At 34.1% G+C, this 25,877-nt stretch overlaps 1 protein-coding gene across 3 annotated transcripts in view; it reads left to right on the top strand.

Annotated features, from left to right (window-relative positions):
* LOC149794344 (glucose-6-phosphate exchanger SLC37A2-like) overlaps nt 1–25,877 on the top strand; it is a 79,765-nt gene that overhangs the window by 2,357 nt on the left and 51,531 nt on the right. For all 3 annotated transcript variants that reach the window (XM_089968494.1, XM_089968495.1, XM_089968496.1), the window contains exons 2-8: nt 107–188; nt 11,535–11,631; nt 13,484–13,562; nt 21,193–21,328; nt 21,769–21,845; nt 23,531–23,697; nt 25,708–25,751. In XM_089968494.1, coding sequence (XP_089824620.1) covers nt 107–188; nt 11,535–11,631; nt 13,484–13,562; nt 21,193–21,328; nt 21,769–21,845; nt 23,531–23,697; nt 25,708–25,751 — 682 coding nt within the window. The remainder of the gene's footprint in view (nt 1–106; nt 189–11,534; nt 11,632–13,483; nt 13,563–21,192; nt 21,329–21,768; nt 21,846–23,530; nt 23,698–25,707; nt 25,752–25,877) is intronic.

Genomic DNA, 25,877 nt, shown 5'->3' with positions numbered 1-25,877 from the left:
CATTGCTTGCTGATAATTGCCAACTTGGTGAAAAGCAAACCATACTTTGTTCATGACAAGCTTATTTGCAGTATTTTTGATACTTCTGTATGCATTTCTGTTTCAGGTATAGGATTTTCATACTGTTATTTACCTTCATATGCTATATGAGCTACCATTTGTCCAGAAAGCCAATAAGCGTTGTCAAGGTAACTCTTTATGTCCTGTCTTCTTTACCTCTTGTCTGATTGTGTAACTATCTGTCTTTATAAGAAACTGGAACCTTCACCCTGTGTGGTGTCTTGTAATGAATATAGTGAATTAATAAATCTTTTTCATCATGAATTTATTTGGCACTTTGCTCATATTGCCAGCACACAAAATAGCCTGTGGTATTGGTGTGCCGTAAACCATCACTCTATCAGTCAGTTTGGCTAGGAATATGGCTAGTGGGTTTTATATTATCTGGCGACTTGTTGACATGGAACTGAACTTAAAAGTAATACCACTATGATTTCAAACAAACATCAGATCTTACTAGCTGATTAGACAGGTTAGGTAGCCATGCACACCACATTCTTTCAGCACCTGTTAGGGTTAACTTGTAATGTTATGACTCTTTGATCTTAAACTAAGTAACAGAAAAGAGAGAAAACCAACAAGTTTATTAAAATTCAACAAATACTGTATTTTCCTTGTATACAAAGTGACAGTTTAAAAAGAACTTATAGTATTGTGAATTAAAGTCCTAAAAGTGCTATTACAAGACCAGAAGTATAGAGTATTCCCAATAAATTCCAGTGGTGTTCTGAATGAATTCCAATGTTGAACATGACAGTGTACCAATAGCCTGGAATAGTGTTGATGTGCTAATGTTCTTATGTATCACAATGATACAACCTAGAATATCCTCAAATGAATTCACAATTATCCCAAAATAGTGATTTCCAATTTCATTGAATAATTTAGATAAATAAATCCTTGCAGATATTAACTGAACCTAACTAAAAGACTGATTCCACTTCAGATGTTAAGATAGGATGAGTAATTTTGTTTATTACTACCTTTATATATAAAAACTAAGAAACAGTAACATAACCAAAATGAGAGTCAAGAACATTCTAAGTTGTCAACAAGATCAGGTATACCAGCTTTTTCCCAAGGGGAATAATCAATGATCTGGACTCTGATCCAGGTAAATATGTTTATCTCGGTATAATAATGATCTTAAAATATAACCTAAAATCATCGACAAGAATTAGCTACGTAATATGTTGTGTGCAAAAAAGCAAAAAATCATTAGTCAGGTATGCCCAGCTCCTACCATCAATTATGGACAAAGGTCAGTCAGACAATGCAGATTAAATATTCATGACAGTAGACAGCCACCAGTGATATTGTCGTTGTTGCACCTAAAATTCCAAGGACATGAGAGAAAATTTTAAATGGATAAAGAAAAGTAATAGAAAATACTTGGATCACTAGTTAGGATATAAAAGGCGATAGTTTACTGTATACACTTGCTTATAAGCTGAATCAAGCTGCAAACAACAAAGATCCTGATTTATAGTAGCATAATGCACCTGCAGATCAGGGTACGTATTATTTGTTCTACTAATTAATCCTAATGAACTGCATAGACCCAGATCTGCTGGCACATTATGTCCTACAAGTGCTATAATTTTTCTAATTTAATGTTAAAGCAAGGATCTTTTTGAACTGAGACAGATGCCACTTGGCCTTCTATTAAGTCTGCATTTGTTAAATCTTTTGTTTACATTGAATTATCAGATTAAATATATTATCAGCCCAGTTTTGTTTTTAATTCCAAAGATAATATTTACATTTGTGAATCCAACTTATTTTGTATGACCACATCTACTTTTTATCCATTATCAAATATCATTTATAAAATTTTACTTGCATGTGAGAATCCTAAGAGCAGAGTTTCGTTTGAGAAAGGCATTCATGGCAGAATTCTATCATCTTCTTAATTGCCAAATTCAAAATTCCATTTTCTTCTAGAAGTAGGTACTTCATTGTTTCCAATTAGTTTTTCATTGATACCTCTATATTCTCTATTATTTCTTATAATGGTGTACACAGCAATATTTATAAAAGGCTGCAGCGGATTTGAGTTGTTGTTGTTGTTAAACTTATAGGGTTTAATGCCATTTTTCAGCACAAGATAGGCTATACATAGTGGCCAGTATAAATGGTGAAGGACAAACCCGGGAAAACCTGGAAAGAACCACCGACCCACGAGAAGCTACCAGCAAGCTTTTTCACATACCTACATTGGTCAGATTTGAGTCTTAATTGATAAACAATTTATTTTTATATACAGTTGCAAGTATGCCTTAAAAATCTGAAATTAATGTTAATAGAAAGTCACTTTCTAAAACTCGGTACTTATCCAGGAATCATATTCATTAATAAAATCATTTGCAAAGTGGATGCCTTTCTGGAACTATGTTATGTAATACACACTTTTCCCATCTATTGTAATATAAGGGTTAAACCATATGTGTGTTTGTAAAAATGTTCAGCTGTGACTATGTTTGATGATTAGTTAGCTCCAAGCATGTTTCAAAGATGTCTAACCAAAATGATTAAGATCCTTTATCACTATGTTAATAAAATGTGTTCCAAATACAGTAAAAAGAAATTATAAATATTTGATATGGAAAGGACAATTGTACCAAACTGGAATTATCAGACAATATTCTTCTGATCCGTGTAATTTCCATTGCATTCACAAACTTACATATCAGTCCTATTTAATCCCCCTCATGATAATGGCAATATTTCTTTTAATTTTGTCGCATATTTACTCTATGTATACCTATGGCAGACAGGCACCTGATTCAGGGGGAAACTAATGTGTACACTCACAATTAACACAATAGTTTCCCTCTGAATGAAGAGCCTGTGCTATGGCTTCCTATATAGATTGTTTTCCCTCCATACATCTACTGAATTTTATATTTATATATGTGTGTGTGTGCGCGTCAACTTCGCTTGCTCTTGGATTATTTATAGTATTAGAATTAAAAGTATCTTTAGTTTTATCCATCACAAGATTGAAATCTCCCCCAGTTTTAATATAATCATTTTTAAATATAATCATTTTTTAAATGCAATATATCTTCTTTTTTTTATCTCAAGGTAAAAATCGGGACTGTCTCTATTTTGTCCATGAATATTAATCAATGTAGATCTGTGGTTTCCAGTGGTTATGTCCTGCTAACGTTTTTGCCTATAAAATCTTATTTTCAAAGTGAACTGGAAATTATTATTCAGTAAATTGGCTACACCTTGAATTAATAGAGTATGAGCTAAAAGAAAACATATATATGAAATTTTCCCACTTTTCAGTGAAGTGCATATCTTGAAAATAGTATGCTGAATATATTTTATCATTCAGAAAATTAAGTACATTTCTTCTTTACTTGAGATCCCCCACCCCCTGACAATTCAGTATTGCAATATTTATCAACTCATAAATTTGAAGGAAGTTATAGTTTTGTTTCTTGTGTGCAGAGACCATAAATAAACTTTCTTACTAATGTCGTAAATCAACCATGCATCTGATAACATCAACAATATTGTTGTATATTTTACTGTATAAAGAATGTATACTGCCATTGGTGAACTGTTATAGTGACCCAAAAAGTATTAGTACCAGAAAATAGAATACTGGCAAAGAAATGTCATATTGTAAATGTATGTATCATTATCTGTATATCTAACATTTGTTGTTGTTGTGGGGTTTAACGCCATTTTTCAGCACGATAGGCTATACATGGCGGCCAGTATTAATGGTGGAGGAAGAACCCGGAAAACCCCGGAAAGAACCACCGACCCACGAGAAGCTACTGGCAGGCTTTCTCACATGCCCACATTGGCTGAATCTTAGACTCGAACCGCCGCAGACAGAGGTGAGATGGCAGTGATCCGTAACGAAGAGCGCTTTAGACCACTCGGCCACTCGGGGCCCCCCTCTAACATTTGTATCTTTATGAAGTATTGATGCATATATTATATCATTTGGTAACGTAAATCACAGTGTACAGACAGACTGGAAACTATTCAGCTCATATAGAGAAGTACATATATTGCAAAATAAAACTATCATGAACAAAATGTGATACAGACAAAAAAAAGAATATAGGTAAACAGTTAGAAAAAATATGTCTATATACAGTATAGATAGAGGAAATAACATTTCTGTAAAATTGTACAAGAAAGTTAACACTGGTATATAATATACATCACCAGAGCTTTGTCTTTAAATGTACAATGATTTTGATACATATATTATGTACAGTCAGGGGACCTTATTTTAAGATCAAGACTGATGCTAACTGTAACACAGCCAGCTTTGTAAAGTTCCTTATCATGACAGCAGTTTGAGGTTATTCCCATTTCTTTGTACTTAATTTTAAACAAAAACAAAGGTGTTACAAAATAATTCATTTCTGTTGACTATTCCTGTTTAAATAGTTTGGGAAAAAAAAAGAATACCTTAAAAGCCAGTACAATTCAAATCTAGTGGTCTTAAACACTGACGGATCCAGAGTTGACAAGCTTATTCAATTCAGATCAAAAGTTTTGACAAATTGTCCGATTCTGCATTTTTGACCATCTGTTTTGTAAAAATGTTACACACAAATAACCATGCTTAGCAGGAATGTGAATGGAATGCAAACAAAACATACAGTACATATATACTTCCTTGTAAGTTGAGTTCAAACTGCAAACAACAAAGAGATTTGTATTTACAGATTTCTTCTGTAAATATACCAGTGCATCCACTCTTCAAACAATTTGAATGGATTTATTTTTTAGAATAAATGACTGTTAATCTTCTTTGTTTTCAAACAAATAACATTTTTATTCTTCCCCTCCCCTACCCCAATTCATTGGAGGTGGTGTGCAGTGAGTGTTAAATCTGTTGATGTCCACCAATCCAATATGTCCATCTGTCATGAATTTACTTTTCACTTGATAACTTTTCCAGAACACCAGTCCTAAAATAAGTCCGTATTCCATTTTGGGCTTTTATGTGTGTATATGTATGTACAGTAAAACCTGTCCTGAAAATCACTGCTAGGAGAGACCAGTTGTCTTGAGGGACCAGGTTCTTGAGCATAGTTTTTTTTTTATTAGATATTGTTATAAACTGTCTTGTGAGAACAGTTTTTAGATCACCAGACCACAAAGTGAGATTATGGTACAGTCCTCAATACATCATGTGTCATCTGTCAACTGTTGCAATTTTATATTCTCCCAAAACATTTAACAATTTCAACCTTACAAAGCAGATAACTTCCTGGAATGGAGATCTTTCAGATTTTATATTGTGATGCCAATCTACCATAAAATATGGCCACTATTACTGACAATACCACCACTTATGGCACATTCGTGTTGACAATGTTTTAAAAGTTGATATGATTGGGGAAATTATCAGATTTGATGTGTTTATGTATGGGCATCACCATTATTACTATTTTGGTTCTGTAATTCTAATATTTACCATGGTGATGCTTAGCTTCTAACCATTATTATCCTCAAATTCAAATAGTGTCCCCTCACTATAAACCACCCCAGTATTGCACAGTCCTTCATAAAAAAATCCATTGTGAATTATATAAATATCCCCCTTTGATTTTGGCTGTGCTTCCAAAGTTCCTGTGCATGTCCATGTGTGTATTTTCAGGAGATGGTAAAACTGCAATTTCTGAATGTGGCCAGGAGAATGATTCTCATGATAATCAACATTTGATAACACTTATGTTAATGAAACAACCTGGACAAGTAAATACTGTTGGATTATACAAAACTGACAAAGATTAAAGCCACAAAGTTTATTTTCCTTTTATGTGAGCTTGACCTGGATGTAGTTGACCTTGATCTTGGTAAAGGACATTACTGTAATATATGACACTGCATCTAATGATACACAAATAAGTTGAAATTTCTTTAAAATATGTAAAGTACATTGAATATGTATGTATGTATGTATGTATGTAGAATTGCATAGCATATCAATATGGTTGTGGCTATGTGGTGCCAGCTGAAGGTGAAGTTAAAATGTGTAAAAGTGAAGAATTGCACAGAAATTTAAAAAAATTAATCCTTCCAAATATAGGTAAACATGAAATACATCCCCTCCAAACAAACAAGATAAAATATAAGGTAAAAAATGTTTTAACTCTTTAAAGGTACACTGTATATAAAATGAAAACAATAAATGTATTACATGACAGATCCTTAAAATATGTGGTCTAATTTTGTTATAAAGCATTTTAATGTTTATAATTAATTAAGGTTGTAGGACATTGATATTATTTTCCCTTACCATTATCTTGTCCTGTGGGCTATAATACACAACACACCATCTAGTTGGGACATATATGTGCAAGTAATTGTTTTACATATTCCCTGGTTTTGACCTTCTGGCAGGCTGTGAGGCTGTAGTGTGCAACATTTCATTTTGTCTCAATATATATATGTCTAGCTCAAGTTTCATTGAGGTTTCACCAGCGTTTCTAAAGTTACAGCTTGGACATGGATTCAGGCTTACTTACTTTTTTACTTGTTTTGACCTTTGACTTGGAGAATTAACTATGGCATGTGGTACTGTCTAGTAATCAGATTCATCAAAATGTCTACAAGACTTGTAAAGTCATTGTCCAGACAAGAAAAATGTAAATGGACAAATGCTGTCATATATGGATGGACAGTACCATAATATGTCCAAATACAGATTGAAAAAAACAACATTCAAATGGCATCATCTGGTAATAGGTTAAACAGAATTTGATCAAACTTTGACATAAAGACCTTTCAGTCTTTTACAAATAATGCTGATCCACTATCCAATACTGTTATGTCCAGTTACCAAAATGAGACAAACCTACTCAAGTAAAAAGTCACTAAACAGAATTTGACCACATTTAACAGAAAGCTTCCTTTGAGATGATGCAGATTGACTGTTAAAAATGAGTAGCATTAAAATAGAGAATACTTTAAAACAATTGTTCTCCAACTCCAAACTTGTTGAAGAGAATTTGACCAAACTCAAATGAACACAACTTGGCATAAAGACACTTTAAATTACTTCCAATGATGATGATGATAGCTTTCAATGATGACGATGATGATGACCTGTCATCAGTTATAACCACTGTTAACCAAAATGGAAAACCCTTCAAATAACTTTTTCAAAAACTGCTCGACAGCATTTGACCATATTTGACAACATCTTGTCCTAAAGGCCTTTTAAAATTCATACAAATGATATCAATCAGGTGTCAAATATGGCTTCAGTTACTAAAATTGAAAAGTTTTTAAATGACTTCTTGGATGCTATAAGACAATGCATTCTTGTTTGAAGGTCTTTTACTTTTGTACAAATAATGTCAATCCATAGCTACCATTACCTAAACATAGAATAACCTTTTATCAACTTTGCAAAAATGATGAACAGAATTTGATAAAATTCAACAGAAAACATCCTGGCGTTAAGGTCTTTAAAATATACACTAATAATACTTATCTGCCGTCAAAAATGGTCACTATTATTAAAACTGTGAAAAACTCTTAAAATATTCTGACGTTCTTTTTTCATCCAAACTCAACAGAATTAGATCAAATTCTTAATAAAATATCCTGGGATAAATTCTTTCCCATCAAATGTGAATGCTGTGACATAAAATAGAAAAATGTTTAAATGTCAAGATTCATTATACACTAAACGAGATTTCTTTGCTATTTGCCTTTGCATTTGGTATTTAGTTCTAGTCAGACAGGTGAGAGGTTTGGGACCCTCTTGGGCCTCTTGCTTATGTTTATTTTATTTATTCGTTTTCATAAAAAGAACTTAATTTTCAGAGAACTTGTACAATATTAAAATTTTTATGACATACATTTTTTCCCTTAAAATTAGTAAATATTTGAAAATTCATGATCCATTGCATCTATGATACATGCAAGTATAATAGTAGATCAAATGTTGTGGAGCAAATTATATCTGTAAATAATTGAAGTTAATGACAGTTAAGATGAAATCTTTGATTCTATGTATATATGTATGTTTTTATGGTAAGGTCCCGACACTTTCACAGGGTTATATGGTCATCCATGGGGTATATGTTGTGTCAAATATAGGTATGAAACTAACACTGACCCCTGGTTTTGGCAGTACCCTTTGGGATAGCAGGGAGTCTCAGACTTGTGGGTGATGGTCAAAACATGTAAGGATGGGGGTTTTACGTTTTACAAACTCATAATTAATTTTTGCTGACGATACATAACTTACTCTTGATGGTTTTGAGAAATCTCTAATGTTTGCTTTATATATTTTGTTTCAATTTCACTGAGGTAAAAACATCTGGTATTCTCACTGACATTTATTGCTTTTCTTACATAATTTTTCATTACTTATTCAGACTTTTCCCCACTGATATCCATTCTTGTCAAGCATTGTGCAAATACTAAAATTTAATATTTTGTGTTGATACTGAAGATTTATGTTAACTTGGATAGAAACACATTATTAACTATTTCTTTTTTCTACAGGATGAATTATTTTATTGAACAAATTCATACAATTTATAGCAAATGTATTATATAGCACAGGTAGTCTAGGAAGGGGATGATATTGCCAGGAAATTGATAAGATTTTGCTGTTGCCAGATCACCTTGGTCAGTAAAAACTAGAGTTCATTGTACAAGATGGGAAACTGATTATATCAACATGTCTGGTGTCTAAAGATAGCATGATTTAGGTTTAAGGGCACTTCAGTGTTTTGCTTCATAGTCATGAAACTGTCAGGGATAGAGAACGTGATGTGACACAGTTTTTCACAGTAAACTTAATCAACATTAGACATACAATAGCACAGTTTCATTATGGGGGGGGGGGTGTGTGCAAAAGAAAGCATCCTGACATGAAGGTGTTTTGAATTTGTTCAACTGATGCTGATATACCTTCAAATAGGCCTTCAATTACTAAAATCAGAATATGTTTAAATGACTTATTTTCAAAACCTTTTCAATATAATTTGAGTACATTGGGCAGAAAGCATCCTGGTATGAAGGTCTTTGGAATTTCGATACTGATCCACCATCAGATGTTACCACAGTTACTAAGGGTAGAAAAAACATTTGAACAACTTCTCAAACACCGCTTGACAGAATTTGACCAAATTTGAGAGAAATCTTCATGGCATGAAGTGATGCAGATCTGCCATCAAATATGGCCATTATTACTAAAAAGAATCCTTTTGATCGGCTTCTCAAAAGCAGCTCAAACAATTTCACTAAATTTGATGTACAGCATCCTGGCATGAAGTTCTTTTCAGATTTTTTCAGATGTTGTCACTCTGCCATCAAATATGGCCACTTTTTCTAAAATTAGAAAAGCCTTTAAATGATTTCTCAAACAAACACTCAACAGAAAATTGACCAAAGTTGATGGGAATATGACCAATGGGATATTGTGGTGAGATTAAGATAAAGATATAGTGTAATATTACATTAAAACACTGGCAGGATGAATGGAAAATGCAGAATGAACAAGGACCATTATCAAGGTCCATGTCAGTGTAAGGAAGTGAGTGATGTACGTCTTTTGATGTGTGTGTGTTGTAGGGTAGAATTTGTTAGGATGAAAACAGGAAAGCAATTCCACATGCAGTGTTTATATAAATAATAATGATAATAATAATAATGAAGACTTTATATAGCACCTAATCTTTAGAAGCTCTAAGTGTTTTACAACATTAGACAACACCTATAAGATTAAAAACATATAATGATATGATTACATGCAGTGTTTATATAAACAGTAATAATCTATCATAACTTTGTTAGGGTGATTTATTTTAGACCACTGTGGTCACCCCTCTCCAATTTCAGTGGACATCTGGATGAGTCAAAATTGCCAGTCAGAAAAAATGCAGGTATATTGTAATGTAGAGTGAGCATATTTACTGTTATTGAGGTGCAATGTAAAATTTGGAAAGTGTGTTAAAATTAGGGCCAAGTCCTCCAGAGAATGGGGAGTTCTGACAATGAGAGATCTAGGTTACAATGCTGGTTGCATTAGTGACCTGTATTTTTAATGCTGAGATCCTGTATACATATAGTCATGGAAAGAGATCCCATATACATATCATCACGGAAAGAGATCCCATCTAGTAATAGTCATGGAAAGAGATCCAATACACATATTGCCATGGAAAGAGATCCCATATACATATCATCATGGAAAGAGATCCCAAAAACATATCATGGAAAGAGATCCTATATACATATTGCCATGGAAAGAGATCCCAAAAACATATCATGGAAAGAGATTCCATATATATATCATCATGGAAAGAGATCATATATACATATAGTCATGGAAAGAGATCCCATATACATATCATCATGGAAAGAGATCCTGTATACCTATAGTCATGGAAAGAGATCCTATATATATATATAATCATGGAATGAGATCCCAAAAACATATCATGGAAAGAGATCCCATATATATATATCATCATTGAAAGAGATCCCAAAAACATGTCATGGAAAGAGATCCTATATACATATTGCCATGGAAAGAGATCTCAAAATCATATCATGGAAAGAGATCCTATATGCATATTGCCATGGAAAGAGATCTCATATACATATCATCATGGAAAGAAGATAAATCACACCAACATTAATACACTGTAGTAGCTGTGTTGTCCAAGCTTTTCTTTTCCCTGTACAGTTTGAATTTGCATTCACAAACTGTCAACTACCCAAGTAAAAGCTATAAGATGACCTGGACCTCTTGTTGGGAGTGACCTAATACAGTGTTAAGAATAAATTATTTTTGAGATTTTGGAATTAACCATATCTTCAGCTTCCAGGGTTCTCCTTATCAGCCAGGAGCCAGGTGATTTACCTGGCTACTTTTACTTCACACCCAGCTACTTTAGAAAATAACCTGTATCCCATTTGAGGGAGGTCCCCCCAAACCCCCTGCCTACTTGGGCAACTCACCCTCCAACTTTAAATCTAATGGAAGGCCCTGAGTTTCCATGGTTACCAGATATTAGAACCTATGAAGAGATGAATTCAAGTTCCCTCAGAATCAGATAGTCCATGTGTCATAACACAAGGTCACAGAGGTTCTTTGTCACAGACGAACAGAGACAAGAAATTTCCAGATTAAAATAATCATTTTAATCAAGAATAAATGTTTCCAGAATCAGTTTGCTAAATTTTAAATATTAAGATTTCTGTGGCAAACAAGAGTTTAAAATAGTCCACATTCTGAAATGGAACTCTTTTGAAATCTGAGGACTCCTTAAGAAAGTGTATGATGTGTCTCAAATTTGTGTAATTTTATCTGAATGAATTTGTAGTGATGGACATCTTCACACTTACAAGCAAAACGATGTATATATGTGCACACATTGTTTAAATGTGATAATGATTGTCATATGGTAAACTATGTAATACACAAATTCTTTGTCAACTTAAATACTCATATTTTTCAGTCTGAACTACATATGAATTGTTCACTAGAGAAACAACCAGGAAATGGATCAAGTGGAGCAAATACAACAGACAATTGGTGTGATTGGTCTCCCTTTGGTAGGTGGCATCACTGATTATTGTTTAAATGTAATCCTGATACAGGTTTAAAGCTTATAACAGTACTTTAATAACAAATCTGGAATCTTCCTAGGGCTTTTGAACTTCTTTTTTGCATGCCTTTATAAAATAGAGCCATTGTGTCACTGTCAGTCATATAAAGGCATACAGTGAAACCTTTCACAACCGAAAATGCTTGGGACCAAATTTAACTTTTAAGTTTTGAGAGGTTTTGGTTCCCTGAGAGTTTAAAAACAAAAGGATTTGTATACACAAGTAGATGTACATGTATTCCATCAATACAAGTCTTGATTTTAAAGACCAGCAAATGATAATGTTTTTCACATGATTTGAGAGCAAGAGTTTTGTTCATGTACTGGGTATGCATGTATGAAGGGAAATCATGTGACTTGAGAGAGTGTGTAATTATGAGAGCATCTGTGTGTAAAATTGCCAAAAATTAGGAAAGTTCTTAGTTGTTTTAGCATTTAATGAAGAATTAACTGAAGAACATATTATCCATCTAAATACTGTTTTGTCCTTTTCTGTAGGCAGTATATCATAAATGTGGCCACATGCCTCGTTATGAAAACCCTGGTGTTTAATTTTTAAAAAAAGAAGTAAAAAAACCCACAACATTATTTTGATTATTTATTGAAAAGAATAGCATCAGTCAAGGTTACATGACAAGAAGAAACTATTAATCTTTATTAATTGGCGTACCTTCAAGCATTTAATTATGAACAATTTACCTTGAAATCTGGCCCTTTGGAAAGGTAAAAGATTTCAGATTAGCCAGTTGTTACCCCTAATCTGGATAAATAGATGTGTCTGTTTTTACATTGCATGAACAAGTAACATCAGTTCTGCATCAAAGACCTGGACCATGACCAAATAATTTGGATGTCTTGCACATGTGGTGAGGAGGAAGCCAGTCAAGTTTGAAGTCGAAAGGGCAAAGTTCAAGTCATTGTGACAGAAAGAAAAGTTGGTGTTTGCATAATAACTGAAGTCAGCCATACCATAATGTGCCATTCATGTTGTTTTTGTTACTTTTAGCTCAGGTTTTGGTGAAGAGATGCATCTTGATGACTGCTATGCCTTCATCACAAAAGTAGGTTACTGTGATTCATATTTCACACTTAACTGACTGGTTAATTTTTTTATTTTAAGTTTATGTTACAAGTACTTTTCATCAAACAGGATGATTGTATGCATTTCTGTTTGTACCATACCAACAAGGTAACTGTGACCTACTTTTTACATTTTACTCTCTTGTGTTAAATTTGTGTATTTAGCTGATGGCCACATTATAGTTTTGCACTATGTTTATTGGCATGCTATGTGCAAACTGTCTTACATGGATACTTAGATCACGAAACACTGAGGCGGTGCATCTTGATAATTCTACACCCTTATTGCAGAAAGAGGTCTCACTGGCATTTATTTGATGCGTCGGCTGCTTTGTTGAAATTTGGTGTTTCATGTTCTTTTATTGGGTGGTGCTTATGAAATTTTACTTGCCTGGCAAAAATTTGTTTTGCATCAGGTTGTTGGCTTAAAATTCAGGACCAGGCCTTGCCTAAAATTATTTTGTGTGGTTTTCATATCTGATTACATTTCACTGATTTTTCAGTGTATACAATGGACAAAGTTTTATGTGGAAATGTAGTAAAACAGGTATCTGGTGATGTTTTACTTTGAAAATTGGGAAACTTTTTTTTTAAAAATAATTTTTACTTGTGATTCATACATTAGCTAGTGTTGATGTGTTCATACACAAAGATCAACATTTATGTACTTTGTGAAAATATTGAGACAAATTTGGAAAATTTTAAAATTTTTGTTGCAGATCATGGTGATTATAAAACATTGCTTGGAAGTCTGGACCTTGCCTATCTATTTGCATATGCCATTGGCATGTTTATCAGGTGAGTTGATGACCTTTACTATCTGATATTATTTCAAGACATGTGGAGTGTTTCACTTCTCACCTGAAGACTTCACATAAATCATTTTCACTCCTATCATGACCGTGCTTTTAAAGAATCATGGGTATATTTTCATACAGTCCATCATATTTGGTGATATTTGTATATAATGCCCTTGATCTCCAGATTGGAAACAGAAATAAGAGAAATACATATGGTAAAATCAATGTTACAGTTAGACCCAACATGCACTTTACTTGACCCAGTGCAGTGCCAGACCACCATTGTAAAAGTTCTTTTAACATGGAGGAAAGAACAAACATCTAATATAAAATTGCAGTTGGCATGCTTGATTTTGGAAATTGTAGTAAAATAAGATGTTTAATCACTAATTCTTTTTGTGTTGTAATGCTCGTGCAGGAAATTTACATAAATTGATGGTAAAATTTTTACCAATATTCTTAGATTTATCTCTCTTTCAACCAGCTTGGATCATTCATATCTTGTAAGCTCAACAACCGATTTTGAAAGGTGAACCTGTATACAGAGACCACCTTTGTGCAATGGCCAGTTTTGGTTTTCCCAATGAGAGGCTGCTATTGACAGGATGGCTGTATATGGTTAATAACACAATGTATTTGTGGTTGGTCTATCATAAGCATCTGTATTTGAATGAAATTTCTTTTTGGGTAAGACTTTCCACAATAAAGTGATTTTGTATATAGCACAGTGTAATTTTGTGAACTCTGACCATTGTGTTTTCATGAGGTTGAGCTGTGTACATAAACATCCTATTTGGTTTTATCCAGGACTGTTCTGTGTAGACATGTTTTGTTGTAAAAAAAATTTTTTAAGATAGTGCATAGTGGTAAACTTTGTTATAAGGTTCATGAAATGACATTGTTATAACATGATGGTTGAGGTCCATGAAATGATATCATTGTTATAACATGATGGTTGAGGTCCATGAAATGACATCATTGTTATGACATGATGGTTGAGGTCCATGAAATGACATCATTGTTATAACATGATGGTTGAGGTCCATGAAATGACATCATTGTTATAACATGATGGTTGAGGACCATGAAATGACATCATGATTTATGTGGGATCAATTTTATAACAATGGTCCTGACCAAACATAAAATGTCGCAACTTTCAGAGTGTGGGGTGGGGTGGCTTATTACTGTCAGCTGTTAGAGAACATTTTTGACCAACAGCAGATTGGAGATTAATTTAAAGAAAATAATTACATTGTATTGCCTTCGCTAATGATCTAGAGACATAAATTGACTGTCAGGGATACATAGAAGAAAAATATTTTATATACATTGTAAATTGTATCTGTATTAAGAATAGATCTCGACACATGAAACAAGTACAGTTTATTGTAACCAAAACTTATACGTTTTGCTGCATGAGCACCCAAGAACACAGAATAATTGAATATACATCTTGTTCTTCAGTTAAGAATATAGGAAAGGTCATTGCTGTCTATAAGTGTCAGCCACTGTCAAGTAAAAACTAATGGATAACATGGCATGGAGATGAGTACATATATTTAGACTAAAAAGAATTTTTAGGTTGGCATAAGACTTTTGCTTCTCAAAAAGCATAGCTAAAATTAACAAATAACTGGCATCAGTTTGTAGATTACAAAATTCAACCTAACCAGGGATGGTACTTTCTTTAAAAAAAAGTTGTCGGGAAAAAAATTGCCAAACTCAGTAATTTGTCCCCAATTTTCAAAAATATGTTGCCATTTTCATAATACAGTACTATTCATTTATCTCAACATCCTCGGGACCAAGGTATTATTATCGACATAAGCGGATGTTTAAATAAGATGGGGGGGGGGGGGGCTGAAAATAAAATTGAAATTTTGCATACAGGTGACATTTTTAAGAGATGACCTGTTGTCAGTGACTAGGATTTACATAGAGAAAAAAAAGGAAATTTTGATTAAATGAAGACAACTAGTCTGAAATACACTTGTATATTGACAACTTACATTTATGTAGTACACTCCACAGTGTGTTAAATAATATACATGCATGTGAAAAATCCATGAATTTGAGTATTCAGTCGTATGTAAGGAAATTCATATATCAAATCCTGTTAGAAAACACAACTAAAACATGTATATAAAAAACTGTAGTCCTCGTTTGATCTATAAATCCCATTGTCAACAAACATGTTTCCCCCGAAACAATTCACTCTGATATTTATTATCCTAGTAGCACGTGGTTGTATAGTTGTTTATATGCTACATGTACATGTACTTAAATTAGCCTAGATTTTGGTCAGCCAGAGACAACTACCATGATGCCCAGGCTACCAAGGGGATGAGGCTATTCATAGGGAAATGAAAACATGAACAAATTAATCAGTTTCACATTCTTGCAAGATGTCCCCCCTTCATTTAACTTGTTGGCTAAATATATATTTTTTTCTCAAAATATTGGAACTTTAATTTGGGATTTAAACCGACATTGTTAGTGATCGTAAGCATTCACTTTTTGTTGCGAACAGGAAACTTTCACAGCACAATAAATATGTTCCAATTGCTATGAAAAATGAGACAGTGCTTGTATTTAATGTTTGTTGCCAACTTTCTTTGATCAGAGGTCTTCGGCTTGCTTTGATGAAGGTTCATGTGTTCTCGAAGGCACCACAAAAGGTACTCTTTGAAGGACCAAACAAATGCCCATTTGTTATTGCTGTGGCAACATCAGATAATTGTAAAACTGATAGAGAGAGAATTTTCTTTCATTTACTTAGCATATATACAGAACGATCAATACTTCAAAAGGTATTCGGCTTTCTTTGAAGTTTCAGCAAAACTGTTTTTTCTGGTACATTTTTCAAAAGGGAAAAAAATTGCCATCGTCTGGTAGATTGTAGTCATTTGCATTCCTGCCTTCAGTGGTGGTTGATTGTAGCTAGTCAGGTAGCTAGACTATTTGGGTTATATTACAGCACAGATTACTAAGGACGGACATCAGCATAAGCAGATTATGATATAACAATGCCATGTTAGGGTGGTCTGTCAATATGAACAAAGTATTTGTATATGTAACAATAGATTTGAGTGCAATTTTATATTCAAGTTTGCAGCTTCCTGTCATGGTGCCTTTGAATTTCTCAACTCCAAACACAAGACTGTTTATACAGTTTTTAACAGCCAAAAATGTTGTTGCCAAAAAGATCTCCAGATGGTATATTTTGTCGCCAATAAGGAAAAAAAACACAATTTGCAACATTGGTGAAGACCAAAGCGACCCCTGCTAAGATTATTATTTGGTCACATATTTCAGTTAATCTAGTTGCCATATGAACCAAGTTGATGTTGGGACAAGGAACCATTCTAAGACCATTTGAAAAAAATCATATTGCTTGAGGGAAAGATTGTTGGCAGAAGATAATAAGTAAAGTGTGTATTGTTACATAAAGTGAATATCCAGTGACCATGCAATTGCTATCCTAAGGTCATTAGTGGTTACTCTGAATCACTTTAATTTCATGAGGTACCAATTTTCATGGTTTTGGTAGGTAAGCTACACCACAGATGTATTGTCACAATGAAATACGAGCCATACTGATATTCAGTGCCCCCCTCCCCAGCATGAGGTTGTAAAATAGCATTAATTTGTGTGCTTGCTTTAATACGTGCACTAGCGATGATGATGATAAATATACATAGAGGATATTTTCTTTTTCTACATTAATACTGGTGTAGTACCAATAATGTGATATTATAATAAATGGCAAAGCCACAAGTTAAAATATATTGTTTTTGGTACCACAGGAAGAAATATATCCAGTAAAGAAAATGTTCTTATTATATACCAAATTTGTTCCAGAATTGAAGTTTACAAGATTAAACTAATTCTTCGGCACAACACTCTCATACCCCTTATTCGTAAATTCACCTTACCTTCATAGGCTGATCATAATATACATAACCAAAGGAAGTGGTAGTATTGGGTTGACCAAATCTGTCGCACTAAGTTACATTTTTGTAATTTTGTAAATTATTTGATCCTGTCTGAAAACAATGCGAGTATGATGCATCACAATGGGTTTATCATTGCTGTCAAAGAAGTAAGGGGAAATAACTTTACAGAGATGCAAAAGCATCTTGTCAAATTGGTCATGAAATATTAATTTCCCAGTCTGTAATGTGAGGCAGTTTCTATTTATTTGTGCTAGCTCACAAAGTACTCTTTTTTTTTCTGCAGGTATAACTTTTGGTTGGTATTTTGACTCTTCATGTTGATCTTGTTGTTGTTCTAGGGTTTAACGCCATTTTTCAGCACAAGATAGGCTATACATGGCGGCCAGTATAACTGGTGGAGGAAGAACCCTGGAAAACCCAGGGAAGAACCACCGACCCACGAGAAGCTACTGGCAGGTTTTCCCACGTACCCACGCTAGCCGAGCCTTGGACTCGAACCCACGCAGACAGAGGTGAGATGGCAGTGATCTGGAACGGTGAGCGCTTTAGACCACTCGGCCACTCAGTTGATCTGAACCTTATCATCTGTACTCACTTATAAGTCAAACCCAACTGCAAATGCACAGACCCAGATCTGCCATCGCATAATATGCTGGCAGATCTTGGTCTGTGCAGTTTATTAGGAGTAAACAGTAGAACACACAGTATATACTATAGTCTGCAGGCACATGGCAGATCGGGATCTTTGTTGTTTGCAGTTTTACTCGACTTGTGAGTGAGTATATATGGTATCTGAGCATACATCTCAACTGTCCTCCCATTTATTGAATTGAGTAATACAGTGTTTCCCTTTACCCTCATTTGCGCTTCAGGGACCCTAAAAATTTTAATTTGACCCCCAGTTTTGATGTCAAAGTTTGTTTTTTACTGTCTGACCCCCAATTCTGACACCAAGGGGATGTTTGACTCTCAATCTCTCACCCCTAGGGGATACATTGGTAATAACCTGGGCAGTGACATATAAATCAGAGGTTGTTGCACAAACACTGGTAGGGTGTCCTTATCCCTGCATGGCTGCCATGCCTTGCCATGTTACCTTGAAAATACATGTATCAAAGAGAGTTAGTGACTTCCAATAACTTAGACTGAGATGCATTAAGATTTTTACATTGTTCACATGGAATCACAAACCATGCAACAAAAAGTTGACTTGCTTGGAATTAAGCCTGTTTGCTTGTATATGATTATGAAAAGATGTAGGCCAGGGTTCATATGGTCTTTGAATGTCTTTGACAGTTAATGAAAAATGAGGTGGCATTTTCAAGGCCTTGAAAATTTGGGAAAATCGAGCAGATTACCCTGAGGTCATTAAAAATCTTTAAAAATTGAAATAAACCGAAACATTTTAATTTCTTTCCATAATCACAATTAAAATGTCCAAGATTGTTAGATTTGGATGTAGTCGAGTTTATCTGGTTTCTTTCTTTTGATGGCCCGTTCAGTTTCAATTCATCATTAAACAATATTATAGAATTTTCTCATATAATATAACTTATTTACAAAATGCAAACATGATTTTTCTCTGTTTTAAAGCGGAATTCCACTTTTCCCCTGACTTGAATTAGATTTTTCTTGATAGAGTCTGTTTTTTATATCATCTCCGATCCGGTTTTGAAAAAACTGTCTGTCCAGTCCCATTCTGCAATGACCCTTGTAAATTATTCATTCTGTATAATAGTTAGCACACAACTCTCGTAAAGAATATTCTGATTGGTCCAAGGTTCAAATTCATTCAATGAATCATTCGTGTAATGGAAACTGATGGCAATGGAAAGAAGAAGCATGCTTGCAAAACATGGCATCCCAAGTTCATGAGAGAGAGCATGACACAGAAAGTTTAGATAATGGTTTAAAAAACGTATGGCAATGGGAATGGCTGGAGAGAAAAGTTGACAGAAATTTAGTTGGTCAGTTTATAAGAAAACTGAACTCTAGAGGACTGTCATTTTGTGACCACTGCAATAAAGATCTAAATTACACTAATTGTGGTTGGAAGAGTTTGGAACAGCACCTACAAAAGAAGCTGCATACAGAAAAATCAATGCTCACAAGGCATCTGGACAAGGTGCAATTAATTGCTATAAGAAGAAAGATTTCTTGCATGAGAGAACAGATGTAGCCCTCTGTCAGAATATGCGCACCGCATGTCACCAATACAAGCACCAGCTTGAAAGGAAAAATGCTTTCATTGAGATGGAAAAGAAACAATTGCACATTGAGCCAAAAAAGTCAGTGGTGACAAAAAGGAAGGCTAAAGAAATCTTTGCCATAGCCGCAAATAGAGCTCGACTGGCATATCAATAGGTTGTGTCCACTGGTGAAAAAGACAAGTGAATGTATGTGATTATTTGTATATAGTTGATTAGCTTGAGTGTTTATTTTACAGATTTGTTATGAAAAGAGAGAAGTATAATATATTTGCTGCAAAAATAGACAAATTATTGTGACTTAATTACGATGTGAACACTGACATGCACATGAAATAACTTCAGCATCAGTGGTATTAGAGAACAAATTCATGTGACTATAAATATTGTGAAATTATTGAAGTCAAGTTTTTGGTAAGTCTTTTAGTTTTTCAGATGATTATTTTAGTTTATTTTATGATCATAAGTTGCACCAGGAGTAGTGTTTTATGAGTGTAAAATGCGTTTTTTAACCTGGACCCCTGGATGAGGGGTGCGCTGCCCCTCGAGACCCTGTTGGGGGAGAACCCCCAAAGCCCCCCTGAAAAACTTTTTAGTTTTTTTTATGGGAGACAAAAATCATGTCTGAAACCTGTTAGCAAAAATAGATCTTGGAAATCTATGTTTGTGGTTTTTGAAAGTTTGGGAAAAGTCTTTGAATTTATCATTCAGAATTCTCTATGAACCCTGTAGGCATCTTCTTTGATTTAAATCTCAACATGTATGCTTCATGTTTACAGTGAACAACTTGCCTAATCAGCTTATTTACTGTTGTAGGCAATATGCCTGTTTGCTCAAAAATGCACTGTAGTGAATGTCAGCTTATCTTTGACAAAGACATTTTATTATGGATTTTTTTTCCAGGTGACAAACTGATGAAATTCACACTGCCCAAAAAATTTGCATTTTGTAACCAAACCAAGAACTGTGATACCTGCGAATTTAAAGGCTTCACAGTGTTCAGCATTGTTTATTGTGTTTAGCAGTTTTTATACACAGGAACAGAACCATATTTTTATGAAAGACACATTGTCAGTTCTTCCACCCGCTGATGTATTAACTGTGGTGATTAAGATTACTGCAAACCAAAGAAACTTTCTGAATGCTTTGTAAAATTGATTGCAAAGATAGATATAATTTCAAGCTGTATGTTTTTCTTACCTTACTGAATTATTGTTGAATTATGAGCATTGCTGATGTTTTCATAGTGATGCAATTAGTACATGAACCATGGTTTTAAAAAACTGGGAACCATGTCATCCATGCATTATATCTGAATTTGTGTTATAACGAAAGCAGGTTTAAGTGGGGTTCCCCTGTTATTTCCACAAGGTTTCTTATACTTCCAAAATTTAGTTGTACTTTAAGACCCAAGTAAATTACTTTTATTAAATTCATCCATTTTAGTGCTTTCTTATTTCAGTGGCCAGGTAGCAGAGAGGATGAATATGCGTTATTTCCTGTCCCTAGGCATGATTTTATCAGGGGTTTTCACAGCAGCCTTTGGCATGGGATACTTTCTCAATATACATCTACTTTGGTATTATATTCTAATTCAGGTAAAAATTTCTTTATAATAAAAATAATAATAACGTCATAAAATGATGTTGATGGATGATTATAATAATGGTGGTGGTGATTTATTATTATTATTGTTTTTGTTGGTATTATTATTAGTATATCATGGGCTTACATCTAGAAACTATTAAATGATCAGATTTTCTATATGTTTCTCCAATATAGTCAAGGAGAGCTCTGCAATAAAAGTACTTAATTATATTCTTAATTTCCAATTATTGTTTGTCATTCAGTAGGATATCAGAAATATTAATTATTATGACTTTCATTTGGGGTGCCTTGGATAATAAGCTTTTACCATATGTTCTTCCATGAGTAATATTTAAAATGTTCAGTATCATGAGTATGAGATTGATGTATGGAATGTCACATCAGTGTCTTAATGTCATAATATTAAATAAAATATCCTATTGATTTGAAGGTGATAGCAGGATTGTTCCAGTCCTCAGGTTGGCCTGCAGTTGTGGCATGTGTAGGGAACTGGTTTGGTAAAGGAAAGTAAGTTCTGACCAAAATTCTTTCCTTTTCACCCATCTCTTGTACTTTACAATAAAGATAGAATCATCTGGCTTTTTTAGTGGCTCTGTGTATTTTGAAGAGCAGCATGTACTATTGTCCCTTTTCCATCTTTTCCCTCCATTCATTCCAGGAACAGGCTTTTTTTTTTTTGATTACCGTTAAAGGACAGCATAAATGGGTATACAATTTGGTATGAGCCCTAGTTTCAGCAAACTTTGGTCAGTTTTGATTTTTGCAATTTTCTTTTATAATTTATAGAATTACTGTGGCACCATTTTGTTCAAAGTTTGTTTTGCTAGATAATTTGAGATGCATTTTATGGATTGGAGCTTATTATTTAAATATTTTTTAGAAATTTACTTCTTTTCCTGAAATATGAAGTAAAATCTAGTTTGTATTTCATGTTATTTAAAGTTTTTATGCTGTTTTTCTTTTTTTACATTAATTGAATTTTGTCTTTAGTTAACACCATATTGCCACTTAGCCACTGTTATAATGGGGTACAATGAAATACCATGCTACATACATTCATACAAGATAATTTCTTATTAATTGTAGATGCCACTTAGCCACTGTTATAATGGGGTACAATGAAATACCATGCTACATACATTCATACAAGATAATTTCTTATTAATTGAAACTGTTGAAATGGACACATAATATGGCCTGAGTTTTGTCCAGCTCACCTTATCAGATAGCAATAACCTTTCCATTAGTGGTGACTGTGTTGATGTTGGCTGTAATATTACCATTTTGGTTCATGTTTTTCAAGTGGGTGTGTCATTTAGGCCAGGTGTCTTTCAACAAGCAATTTAATATTCAAAACAAGCAGATTGAGACCATTCCCAAAAGTTGGCTAGGATAACAGGAAGAAAATATTTGCAAGTAGTGTTTAATTGTTGTTGAGCCCATGCTAGTGGCAAGAAACACATAGCAGTCACTGTTCCATTTGCCATGAGCCATTAAGCTAAGACAATTCATTCTGCTACACTTTTACTCACACCTTTGAATTTTGGGTCATGGTCATGGTAATAATAAAGTTTCATGAGGGTTTTTGTTTTAATTAAATTTCATTGGTTATATTTTCTAAACCCTTTGATGGATTTTCTTCATACTTTGGATGAAGCTTCAGTCTGCAACACACTAGCTCAACCCTTTGAACATGGGTCAAGGTCACACATTTAACAGCAGCGCTTTAATTATGGGCTTGACATGCAGTTTTTATTGATAAATCTTGATCAAGCTTAAGTAATGTGGTTATTTTTCTTTTAATGTGCATGTAATGTCACAATAATTTTTGGCTAAGATATAATGGGAGATCAGGGTCTACATTGTTTATTCTGTTATGGATTTTGAGCAAATAATGTAGATCCTGATATTTCAGTTGCAGATCTGGGTCAAAGTCATTCACGTTTGGATGCATGCTGTGCATGAATGAAAACAGAATGCGATCCAACCTCTTGATATATGTATTTATACTGCTGTGCAACTCGTACATCATTTAATAATTTTAGGGTATCGTGTGGATTGCTTGTATATATGCACTTTCATTTTTTATGGGTGGGGATAGAGGTGTACAATGATTTCATAGTGTTTGTGTGGACATTAATAACAAACATCTGGACAATATGGCTTCAGTATGACTTTTTTTTCTTTTCCAGGCGTGGTTTTATCATGGGAGTGTGGAATTCTCACACATCGGTGGGAAACATTCTAGGTTCATTGATTGCAGGCATCTGGGTTGGAAATGCCTGGGGTTGGTCCTTTGTAGTGCCTGGGTTTATAATCATTGGACTTGGAATACTTGTCTTTTTCTTCCTTGTACCAGGTTTGTAATAATGCACACACCTCATAGCTTTGCTCTTTTTCATAAGATATTGCTGCCACTCATTGTCTCCATGGAATAGAGCTCTTTGCATGCATTGAAATTCTATCAAGAACAAGGCAAAAGGAACCAGACTAATGTGGTGGTTTAAAACTTCATTTTCATATCTTCTGTCATTTACTACCATGTGTTTATCTTGTTTTCCATTAATGAAAATAAAGAATGCTTAGAGTTTTTTTTAAATATATTTGTTATACACAATCTTAAGGTTCTGCACCAGTATGTTATACAGAATCTTAGCCTTCGCCAGTATGTTACACCGAACCTTAGGCCCCAAGTGGCCGAGTGGTCTAAAGCGCTCACTGTTACGGATCACTGCCATCTCACCTCTGTCTGCGTGAGTTTGAGTCTCAGGCTCAGCTAAAGTTGGTATGTGAGAAAGCCTGCCAGTAGCTTCTCATGGGTCGGTGGTTCTTCCCGGTGTTTTCCAGGGTTCTTCCTCCACCAATTATACTGGCTGCCATGTATAGCCTATCTTGTGGTGAAAAATGGCGTTAAACCTACAACAACAATACACCGAACCATAAGATTCCACATCAGTATGTTGTGCAGAATATTAACCTTCACAAGTATCTTACACAGAACCTTAAGATTCCACATCAGTATGTTGTGCAGAATATTAACCTTCACAAGTATCTTACACAGAACCTTAAGATTCCACATCAGTATGTTGTGCAGAATCTTAAGACTGCAAAAGTATGTTATACAGAATCTTAGGATTCTGCACCAAGGACTAAAAAGGCAAAGATCCAAATAAATATGACCTAAATTAAGTTTGATAAAGTTATCAAAGGGTATGTTTTCTTTATTCAGTTGGCATTTTACCAATAAAGGGGGTGCTTACCAGTTATTATGTACTTTTGAGAGAGTGACTTAAGTAAGGTGAAGTTGTTTGCATTTAAAACATGCACAGTGGAGAGAATGTTGGCATACCTCTGTGCTACAGTAATGTAATGTGGATGATATTTCTTTGTGTACTTTTGGAAATTGTACATGATTTAAACACACTGCTAACTAAAATGACTGCTCCCTTGTGTTAAAAAATCATCCTGAATTAGTCTAAAGTACACTATCCATAGCAGCTATTAAAACAGGGAAAATGAATTTTGCCAGACTAGACAATACCAGCTTCTGAAAGTGCAGTGAATGAATTACCAATTATATAAAATGTAAAAAATGTTATCGGCTCTTTTTTTATACAATTTACCTCTGAAGTTCAGGAAGTGAAAATGACCAAGTGGAGCTAGCACTTTTTTGAAAGGTGCACATCTGGAGTAAGGCCAAGCTGTATACTCTAGAACCCATATTACACCCATCAATCATACACCAAAATAAAGGGAATTAAAGGTTCTTTGCATTATACCTAAGATATACAAGCCAATGAAATTCTTTTTCTTTAGAATTTTAACCCTATGCAGAATACGAAACTGTAGAGCGCCACCAAAGTTGTAGGATTGTGGCAGTGGGTGGGGGTACCCTAGCAAAGGGAGGTAATAAACTGGAGTATATTATAACAATGGTCGTGCTATTTTAATTGAGCTTTTCATGTAGAATTTGGTGGTTTATTTAATATTCCATTCTGATAGCTAATAATGAAAAGGTGTTCTTACAACTGTTTTCCTCATTAACTTGAGTTTCAGAACTAACTTACTGCAATGCACATTTTAGAATTGAATGCAGAATGATTTGGACATGTTTAAGAGGCTATGATTAGACTTTTGGGGTAAATTTTTACAGATAAATTTAGCAAAATAGGGAGTTATTGAATAATGAGGAAAATAATTATTTCAGTAGCGTTTTTCTACTGTGAATTGACTTAACAGATTACAACAGTTTTAAAAAACAAGCAGAAAATGGCTAGTAATATATGTATGCATTTTCTCAGTAGAAACAAACAAATTAGCACAAGAAATTGTGATAATTTTTCATAGTCTATACTTCCTTACCTTACAGAGCCAAAAGATGTGGGTTGCACACCTCCAGAGCATCATCAAGCTGTAAGTATTGCCAATTAAAAGTAGGAATTCCTGACATCTTGTCATTCATCTGATTACTTTGTCTGGGACAAGAGGACTGCTTTACTGTAGCACTGGTGATACTGTACTCATCACTGAAAGATTGCA

The sequence above is a fragment of the Sinohyriopsis cumingii genome, chromosome 8 (genome assembly GCF_028554795.1).
Source record: "Sinohyriopsis cumingii isolate HCF-2022 chromosome 8, ASM2855479v2, whole genome shotgun sequence".
NCBI lineage: Eukaryota > Metazoa > Mollusca > Bivalvia > Unionida > Unionidae > Sinohyriopsis > Sinohyriopsis cumingii.
This window is presented reverse-complemented; position numbering and strand designations above follow the sequence as displayed.